The 10466-nt window shown below is 33.1% G+C and overlaps 1 protein-coding gene and 1 pseudogene across 2 annotated transcripts; one reads left to right on the top strand and one right to left on the bottom strand.

Moving 5' to 3' along the window:
* Window positions 1-234: 234 nt before the first annotated feature.
* LOC104722355 (uncharacterized) lies at window positions 235-3432 on the top strand (annotated as a pseudogene). Its single transcript, XR_015572603.1, has 5 exons — window positions 235-404; window positions 580-650; window positions 2267-2307; window positions 2390-2643; window positions 2812-3432. The product of XR_015572603.1 is annotated as an uncharacterized LOC104722355 (transcript).
* A 296-nt stretch (window positions 3433-3728) lies between these two features.
* On the bottom strand, window positions 3729-8030 carry LOC104722356 (plant intracellular Ras-group-related LRR protein 8). The gene is made up of 4 exons (XM_087475594.1): window positions 7527-8030; window positions 5953-6122; window positions 5465-5876; window positions 3729-4292 (listed from the first exon to the last, which is right to left on the bottom strand). The coding sequence occupies exons 1-4, from the start codon at window positions 7806-7808 to the stop codon at window positions 3999-4001; spliced, it is 1158 nt and encodes a 385-aa protein (XP_087331720.1). The 5' UTR covers window positions 7809-8030; the 3' UTR covers window positions 3729-3998.
* Window positions 8031-10466: the final 2436 nt, after the last annotated feature.

A 10466-nucleotide genomic window follows, 5' to 3' on the forward strand; every position in this document is an offset into this window, starting at 1 on the left:
TTTTTTGCTTCTTACTAGACCATTGTTTTTAAATGAGTAAATTAAGGAGGATTTTGATAATTTATCTGACCACAGACAATATTATAAGTGCATTACTAATTTCTTTTTAAAAAAAATTGTTTTTTAACATTACTAATTAAATTATTTAGCAACGTATATAAATGGAATCGGCAAATTTTGACGTATACGCGCGTCAAGACTAATACTAAATTCCCTGATTGGCCCAACGCTATTACCAACAAAAAAAAAAAAAAAAAAAAAAAAACATCGAAGAGACGAAGATGAATAAGTTTGGTGGGAAGAAGCCGACGGGAACACCGTCGTTAGCGATGTCAACCGTCGTCGTTGTAGCCTCTCTGCTCGCTGGAGCCTCAGTCGTTCACAATATATACAAACCTGATCTTGTAAGTTGTCTTTTTTTTTTTCTTTTCAATAACGCATGTAACCTGTTCGACGAAATGTCTAGCTGAGCCAAAATTTGTTTAGTTCTCACTTTGTCTCAGTAATGCTAAATTCTATGAGTCTCCGTGGAGAGAGATGATCTGAGAATTCAGTTCCTTTATTTCGTTTGAGTTGCAGAGTTTACGTCAGATCGAAAGCGATGAAGGAGATAAGAAGGAGGAGTCTGGAAACAAAGCTTAATTCTCTTGGTGAGTTTAAGTTCTGGCATTGCTTTTTTTGTCTTTTTCAGACTCCTCTGAGTTTGAGTTATGTTTTTAGACCTCTGTTGTTATGTATGAATAAGTTCATTCACTGGATCAGTACATTTTGATCCATCCAAGAGTACTCTTACGCGATTGGTGTTGCAATAGATTGCTAATTGTCGATTTCCCCCACACTGTTGTCTAATTGTTGCATCATGATAGTGAATTATATGTACTGAATAACTATGAACTTATGTAATATTTGTAAACTTCGGTAAAACTTGATTAGATGAAAATAGACGAGGTTTCTAGAAAATAACAAGTCAAGTGGTCATTCTGTTTTACCCCTTACCGCACACTATTATTGAACACGTTGAACCTATCTATGATGAACTCCTTCAAAACACCATTTCTTTGTAACAGGTCAATACTCATGTTCATCATTGACAAATATTAATTAGTTTGGGGGAATATTTATTTAGCTCTAAGAAATGGGTTCAGATGAAGGTGGAGAACGCTGTGAGCGGAACAGTACGACTGATATTGGGGCTGTTCGTTTGATCGCCGCAAGTAGTTGCGACTGCGGCAGACGCAAGTTTAGCTGTTCGTTTGGTCGCCGCCGATAGTTGCGCCATGACGTAGCGGCAGACGCAGCGTTCTGCGATTAATTTTTTTGGACGCGGATTGAATTCAACGTCAGAGACTGAAAAGTTGCGTTATATGAAGTAAATAACAAATATACCCTTGTTTTCTTCAAAAAATTACAAAACAACTAACCCTAAATTAACTCTCTTATCTCGTCTTCTCCGTCGCCACCATGGTTCTTCTTCTTCTCTAAGCTTCGTCATCTCCATCTCTCTGGGTAATTACTATACAAATCCAAAGCTTGGTGAACAGTTTCTCTATTTCATCCTCTTCTCTCTTCTCTATTTCAGTCCAAAGGTACAATTTCTATCTTCACTCTCTCTCTCTCTATCCCCATCTCCCTATCTCTCGGCTCACTCGTTACAAAACTGGTTTTGGAATTATGGGTTTTTGAACATTTGAATAATTCGTTTATTTTGGTCTTGTCTTGATCTCTCAGTGTTTGTTTGTGAGCAAATTTGTTTTTTTCTTTTTGAATTCTTAGCACTTTAACAGTAGAATTATTCAGATGAAAGGTTATCAAATTGATGGTTGCTTTGGTTTATAGGTTCAAATACAAGTGCTCAAGTCTCGATCTCTCTTCTTTGTTATATAAACGAGTGTTTGGTTTTGATGTAAACGAGTCTTGTGTTGTGTGTCCCTCAGCATAAAGCTTTACTTTTGTGGCTTTAGTTTAGATTGTGAAATGTGGTACCTTAACTTAAGTCCTTTGTTAATGTTATTGGCAATGGCTGATGTGTACGTAAATGGTTCTGGCTTTTTGAATAAACAAACACTTTCAGTCCCTTGTTAATGATTTGCTTTTATACGAACCCGTTTCTTCTATGCAATGATCTGTTGTTTAATTTTTATTTTCATGTGTTTATGATTACTTGTATATTCTTCTAATAATTCTCTTGCCTACTGGAGTAACAGTATAATGTGTTGTATTTACACTTGTTTAACACTTGTTTGTTTGGTTTTTGATGATTTTTCAGGTTACAGCTCAAGTGTTTTGAGAAAGAAGATGTCTAAAGAAGTAAGTGTTTTGGTTTTTATCTTAGTGTTTAGTTTTTATCTTAGTGGTTGTGGTTTCAGATTTTTTTTATGCATCTTTTTAGATTTGGACCGATGAGGAAACTCGGTTATTCTTTAAACTTTATGCGGATGAGAGAAAAAATGGAAATAAAACAAGTGCAGGAATGAATCAAACGGGGAAAGATAACATCATGATGAAGTTCGAAGAGACATTTAAGAGGGGATATAAGAAATGGAACCCTTTTAAGAATAAGTATGATTCATGTAAGAAAAAATACACTACCTTTAGAACGTTAACTCATAATAGGCCTGAGATTCGGTTTGATGATATGGGGAGGTTGGATATGCCAGATGATTGGTGGAAGCAACGCATAGAGGTACTTGTATATTCTTTTATATAAACACATAGGTATTGGTGGAAGCAACGCATAGAGGTACTTGGACATGATACAAAGGTCTTGACTCATAGTGCGAGGTATGAACCTTTTTTCCCACATCCGCCTAGTGGGAAGTATTATCTTGTTGACTCTGGGTATCCCACAAGGAGAGGGTATCTTGGTCCACATCGTGGTTTGCGATATCATCTTGGTCAATTTGCTAGAGGAGGACCACCAGTAAGTGCAAGAGAATTGTTCAACAGAAAGCATTCAGGTCTGCGATCTGTGATTGAGAGGACATTTGGAGTGTGGAAAGCAAAATGGAGGATTTTGGATCGTAAGCATCCAAAATATGGTGTCACTAAGTGGATTAAACTCGTAACAGCAACGATGACACTACACAACTTCATACGAGATTCACATAGGGAAGATCATGATTTTGTACATTGGCAAAGTACATAAGGATATCATGGTGATGAAGGAGAAGAAGAAAGAGAAGGAGAAGAAGGAGAAGAGGGAGAAGAAGAGGAAGAGGGAGAAGAAGAAGAAGAAGAAGAACATATTGCATATGAGCCGACGGGTGATAGAGCTATGGAAGCTTTGCGTGACAACATCACGAATGAATATGGTCAAGGTCGTTTACCTTATTAAAAAAATTTACTTATATTTTTAATTTAGCTTATAATTTATCACAAAATATGTTGTTATAATTATTGATTTAATTAAAAAATTATTACTAGCTAAATAAACATTCTTATGGTTGTAAATATATTTAAATTATATTTTGTTGATTCAAAATATAATTATACAAATTTATAAAAATAAAACAAGAATTAAATATAAAATTGCCGCAGCGTCTATAAAACGAACACAAAACAAGCGATAGCGGTTGCGGCAGCGGTAACAATAGCAAAACGAACATATTTCATGCGGTAGCGGCAGCGGCAGCGGCAACAAAATGAACAACAACCTGCGATAATGTTTACCGCAGCCGCAGACGCTACCGCTGCCGCTGCCGCTTGCGACAATGAAACGAACAACACCATTATCGAAATGCGATCTTCCACTATATACATCGACTACACTATAAAGTGTGTCTATGTCATAATATACAAATGTGTTCAACAAAATTGAACTACAACAAAACGAAAATATGGGATATACAAAAATATGATGATTTTATCCTCACGCCAAGCATGCAAAAAACAATGTACAAAGACATTTAACAGTTAAAAACTACATATGTAACAGTAGTACTGAACATGGTTTTGGAATCGTATATAGAAGATAAAAAGAAACAGAACACACACCTAACCTAATACCTTGGAGGAGAGAAATACGCGGAGAGTGGAGACAAGAGGCGTCGCGGGTTGAAGAGGGACATGTGTCGCGGGGAGGCGATTCCGTCTATTTGACGGTAATCAGAGACGTTGATGAAGCCTTGCCTCTCGTCTCCACGGCCAGTTCTCCTCCCCGGAGAAGGGCTCATCAAGCCGTACTTGACGAGCTTACCTATTCCCCAAGACTTTTTCTTGGTCGGAGTTTTCTTATAAGACTCGGTCATCTTCTCGCTCATGTACTGCTTCAATGCTTCCAATCCTTGTTCCACCTGTTGTAATCATGAAATTAATTTAAACCATATCACAAATTAAGTTAATCCCCTTTTTAGTAAAAGGGAAGTACACAACATAGTTTTTATAGACTTTATATTTTTAATAAATGGTTACAAATGGTTACAAATAGGTTATAGATTAATTTATATATTAATGGTTACACTTAAATATTGGGTGCAACCTTAATTGGGGATATTCCAAATTGATAATTGATATATTAATAGTAACAAATAAAATCATGGATATTCCAAACTGTATTTTCCGAAGATTTTAGTCTTATATCAAGTTGTTTACAAAGATCTTTAAACACAATATTACAAATTTACTTTCCACAGATTTTATTGATAAACCACAACGTTCAATAAAAATTAGGACCGTGCTAGAGCACAAATTGATTTTTTTTAATATATATTATAATTTAAGACTTACATACTCTAGCACGGGTTAAATTTTTATATACTCTAGCACAGAAGCTGCTGGACACACTCTAGCACATGTTAATAATTTTATATACTCTAGCACGAGTTAAAATTAACAATATAAGACTTACATAATAGATTTACATTGCATGAATAATATTTACCATAAAAGTTGTTTGCATGAGTTGCATCCAAATAATATTATAAACAATTACATATATAATGTTTTAAAAATAATGAAATGTATTTCAACCTGTGCTAAATTCTAAACCCTAAACTCCAAATACTAAACCCTAACCCCTCAAAACTATATCCTAAATGTAAAATGAAAATCCAAACCTAAAAAAAAAAATTCTAAAAATTCTAAAAGAGGGTAAAAATAAAAATGTTCAAAAAAGAGGGTATTTTTGGAAAGGGGTATCCCAAAAAGGATATTTTTAACAAATTCTCTAAAAAGTATTATATATTGTGAAGTGACCTTAGTGCAGTGGTCAAAGTTAAGTCCTTAATGCATAAGGTACTATCACATCAGGATCGAGTCCCGCTTTTTACATGAATGTAGGAATTAGGCTAATGTCGGCCTGTTGTGGTGGAGTGGTGGTTGGGAAAAAAATATATATTATATATATAGATTATGTTACTTATCATGACATGTATGATTTTGTACGTATATTTGTATTAGCCTCGTCGTTCGCTCACCACTTAATTTATTACAATGCATGTTATTGACCAAAAGAAAATGTACATACCACTTCAAAAGGTGGGGAGATGAGGGGATTGCCCTGGACGGAGAGCTTCTGAATGCGGCGTAGACAGCCGAGGGAGTGTGGTAAAACTGTAATTCCGTTGTAACTGACGTCAAGCTCCACGAGAGATATCAACAACCCGACGGAGTAAGGCAATGTCGTCAAGTACTGGAAGTTCTGGCTGACGTTAAGGACCTGAAGGTTCACGAGGTTCTCTAGATCCTCAGGGAGCGAACCAAGTCGGTTTAGCCGCGCGTCCAGCACACGCAGCGACGTCAAGTGGCTAACGGATTGTGGTAACTGGACGATCTTGTTGGAGTTGACGGAGAGCTTGGTCAGATTGGTTAGCTCGAAACCTATCGCGTCTGGGAGCCTTGTAAGCTCGTTGAAGTTGGCGTTCAGCTCTTCCAGCGATCTGCGCGTTTTGTTGCGTTTCGCGTTTGTTGTACATTACTTGGAATATATGGATAATAAGAGATTTGGGGTCTTACCGACAATCTTCGATAGTTTTGGGGAGAAACTGGAGATAGTTTCCGGAGACATTAAGAAACTTAAGCTTGGAAAGACATCCGATGGAGTTTGGAAGAGTTTTGAGCTGATTGGAGTGCAAATCCAATGCTGACAAATTTAACATTCTTGCTACTAGAGATTCCGGAATTTTCTGCATGAGAAATTAAATTTCTGAGTAATACAATCTTAAGTTTTAAGTGAGACACAAGTACACACACTATCTTTAAACTCGCTTATAATCTTTTACTTTTTTACCGGTTCATCAATCAAAAACACAATTTATATATCTTCTGATGAGGTTAAATTTTTCCTTTTATAAAGACATTATTATACTACTATTCGGTGAAAGAGGACAGAAAAGTTTCGGATCAACTCGTATTTAATGCTATTTCATTTGATATTTACTTATTTAGTATACTTACGTATAAGTTATAACACAGCTATGTAACGGGGAAAACGAACACCTGTGGCTTAGTTTGCTTATGCACGCGCAGACGTATGAGTAAATAAAAACGAATATGCTTTATAAGGTTCGAGTTGACCTAAGTAATTTTTTTTTGTGTAAACCGCTGTCCTTCATATTATATCATGATGCAAACTAACACATATTTATATATATAGCAGATATTTTATGATTTTAAATTTCTAGTAAACAATTTGTCCAGTACTTCTGGCAAAACTTGTTTTATCCGTAACCTCTTTTTTTGTCTTGTTAGAAATATAATTAAGTTTTCCTTTCCTGAAACAAAACAGGAAGTGACAAAAAGATCGCAGATTAAGATATATAACATTAACCAAACAACATGATTTTCGCTGTTTACTACAAAATAATAATGTATATATTATGATTCTGACATGGAGTTTATGTGTGCACACATTCACCATTTAGCAATTTTTTTGTCTGATTTGATTTTCTAACGAATCATTCATATGCAAGGAGAAGTTTCCTTGCTTCATTTTCTTTACAATCTTTTTAATTTATTTATTCTTACTTACCGACAATCCCTCATGATTTAATTAGAACCCACAAGGCCACAACTTTAAATTAAACTGGTTAATTAAAACGCCTCAACTAATTTTATATCCATGGTTCCTTGTCTTTTGAGTAGTCTCAAAAAAAAAAAAAAAAAAAAAAAAAATTTAAGAGTCGACGAATAGCTCACGTAATTGTAATTTCATTTTCTCAACTTAATTAAGAGCTATATTATTCTCACGTACGTACGTTCTTTAAATGGCTAAATTATTATATCGTACTTTAAAATATATTTATAAGCTAATTACGAAAAGACCATGTTTTCAAAGGTACTGTGGAAACATAGAATTCAAGTACGTACTTTTGGTATTTTGTAATTAAGGAAAAGTCATTTCGGTTACAAGTTGTTGTTGGGGTTTTTAAAATTTAAAATATTAGGAAATATGGCTATATTTTCCATAAGAAAAAGTGTTTATTTATTATATCAACGATGAAAATTCAAAATTATTATGAACATGTTTTTTTTTTTTTTTTTTTTTTTGATAATCGGAACATGTTGATCATACATAAGTATATTAATACCTGAATATTGTTGTTGGAAAGATCGAGTTTGGAGATTGAAGCTAAGTTGATAGAAGAGGCAGAGAGAGAAGCCAGGGACATGCCGCTAAGATCGAGAGTCTTGAGATTCTGGCTGCGATCTCCTTTCTCAGCCGCCGCCGCAGCTGCACCACCGTCAATGGCCGAAACACTTCTCCTCGTCATTTTCTTCTGTGGAGTGTTATTGTTTAGTCCCCTCTTATTGTAATTCTTCATCATCGCCGTCGTCATTGTCATCTGATTCATCTGCTCGTAACCCATCATATCTTCCTATGTGTATGTGTATTTGCATGTATATGTGTACACACACACACAAAAGTATAGAACCCACAAAGAGAAAGAACGATGAGGAAAGAGAGAGAGAGCGAGAGAGAGGTTGTGATCAAGATGTGTTTTATAAAAGAGTAGAAACTGTACCCTATTTATATATATGATGATAATTGATAAAGATATTGAATAGAGAGAGAGAGAGTTGAAGATTGAAATGGAGTTGAAGACCGAGATGGAAGATATGTACGGATGATAAGAGAGGGGCTTGGCGTTGAAAACTTGAACTTCTCTCTCTCTCTAGATTTTTGTTTTGTTTTGTTTTTGTATTGAGTATTAATGAGTAAATATGTCGATTTACTTTTTGGCTCTATATATATCTTTTATATATCCAATTTTATGGTTATATACAAAGTAAAACTGAACCTAACTTTCTTCTGGTTATACAAAAATTTAAAAATAATTTTCAACATATCTTATGTAGTGTAACTATATAAACAAACAATTTCATGTTTCATGTTTGAAAGTTCTGTTTCAATCTTTGAACTATTTTAATTCAGGAATATAGCATATATATTCAATATGATTGCTTGCTTTGAAGCTTTTAGTTTGTTAAACGTTTTGGCACACAGAATTCTAAACAATTGTAATAAAGAAAAAAAAAACATATACAAAAAACGTTGATAGATATATCATATATCTACTTTTTTTTAATTCAAATTATATAATTACCATGTGCGCAGCGAGCAAATTAAATTAGTCAAATGATTAAATAAAAGCCACATATTTAGAATTGAACTCGTGACAATGAAACTCAGAAAATTTTACCCTACAACAGAAATTACATACAAACAAAAGTTTATAGATTTGATACAGGGGTCACACAGGTCACTTGACCCCACTAATCTCTAAAGTGACTCCGCAACTATATAATATAACCACCACCTATGAAATTAGATACTGATATATAGTATAAGTTAAAGGATATGTTAGGACGATATTTTGTTAGAGACTTGTCATCTATTTTCTCGACATTTATAATACACATTCAATTGTTAATATGCCATGGTACAGTAAAATCTCTATAAATTAATACTCTATAAATTAATAATCACTATAAATTAATAAATTTTGTTGGTCCCAAGTCGGGCCAATGTAAAAATTAACAATATTCGATAAGATAATAAGATAATAATTTTTTTGAAATCTCAATATAAAATATAGTCTCAATAATATCATAAATTAATAATCATGTAAATTTATATATATATATATATATATATATACTGATATAATAGTGTATGTTTATCCTAAAACTCATTTCTATAGAACATTTGTAATGTTGTATTTTCAAACTATAATGATATCTCTAAAATATTTTATAACATGTTATACAAATAATTAAATTTTAAAGTTTTAATTTTTAGATATGCATCATTTACAATTTGATAATTAGACAGATTATTAAAATATGAGAATTAATATTATTATTATTCATAAATTTGAATTTATGTATGTCATGTGTATAAGTCAATTTGTTTATAGTATTTGTAATTTATTGTCAATAATGTTTTATAAATATTACAAGTTCAATTCCTAAACCATAAAATTTATAACATCCGAAAGTTTAATCTTATTTTACTATAATTGTTCCAATTCATAATTTAAAAAAAATAAACAATTAAAAATATATATATAAATTAATAATTATTAATTTATAGTGATAAATTAATAATTATTAATTTATAGATAAATTAATATCATTATAAATTAATAAAATGTCTTGGTCCCAACATTATTAATTTATAGATGTTTGACTGTAGTATAAATGTACGAGAGAACAGATACACTAAACTATGATCAAAAAGATATGTCCGAGAAGGGAAGTGAAGGTACGGCCCCGTAAAGCTGTATGCCACGTCATCAACTTGAATAAGTCAACTTCTCTCAAAAGGGTTGACTTCCATTTGTACCGCGAATCTCGCATGTCGCCACCCGATTTATTATTTTTCGTTTGTTTAAAGAAAAAGCTAATAATATAAATTTTAAGAAATATACTGTAATCATATTCATATCTAAGGTTTTTTAGTTGCACCGTCTGATTTATATAGTTTTAGTAAACTAGGCGGTTTGCAAAATATTCTACAATTTTGATCATATCAAATCCATGTTGACGAATATAGATTAATGTTAACTGAGGGATAAACATTTCTTGGAGGATATATACTAAGAAGGTTGCGGCAGATATATACCTGGCTGATTCTTGGGATATTTTGGCCGATTTTGAGATATGGGTACGTGAACACCTTTTTCCTGGCCGATGTCTATTACATATATCGATTATCCAAAAGCAAATACATGAACATGTCCACATGCCGTACATATATATACCACGTACCCCGTCCATATATAGTACGTACGTATACTATTGGCAGTTTATGTTTTAATCAGTTGAGGATAATCATCAAATCCTCGTCTTATCTTTTTATTTATGTCTTTGTGAATTACGTCAAATTTTGAATCTTGAAACTAATCCTCATAAAAGTCACCGTATGACCTCATATATCGGGGACCAACAGTTCTTTTCAACAGAGGAATATGGTGATTTTATAACCTTATCGCATTATATATGTTTGAATTTTGCATTTTAACAAG

This window comes from Camelina sativa, chromosome 11, assembly GCF_030686135.1.
Source record: "Camelina sativa cultivar CO46 ecotype springtype chromosome 11, ASM3068613v1".
Classification (NCBI taxonomy): Eukaryota; Viridiplantae; Streptophyta; class Magnoliopsida; order Brassicales; family Brassicaceae; genus Camelina; species Camelina sativa.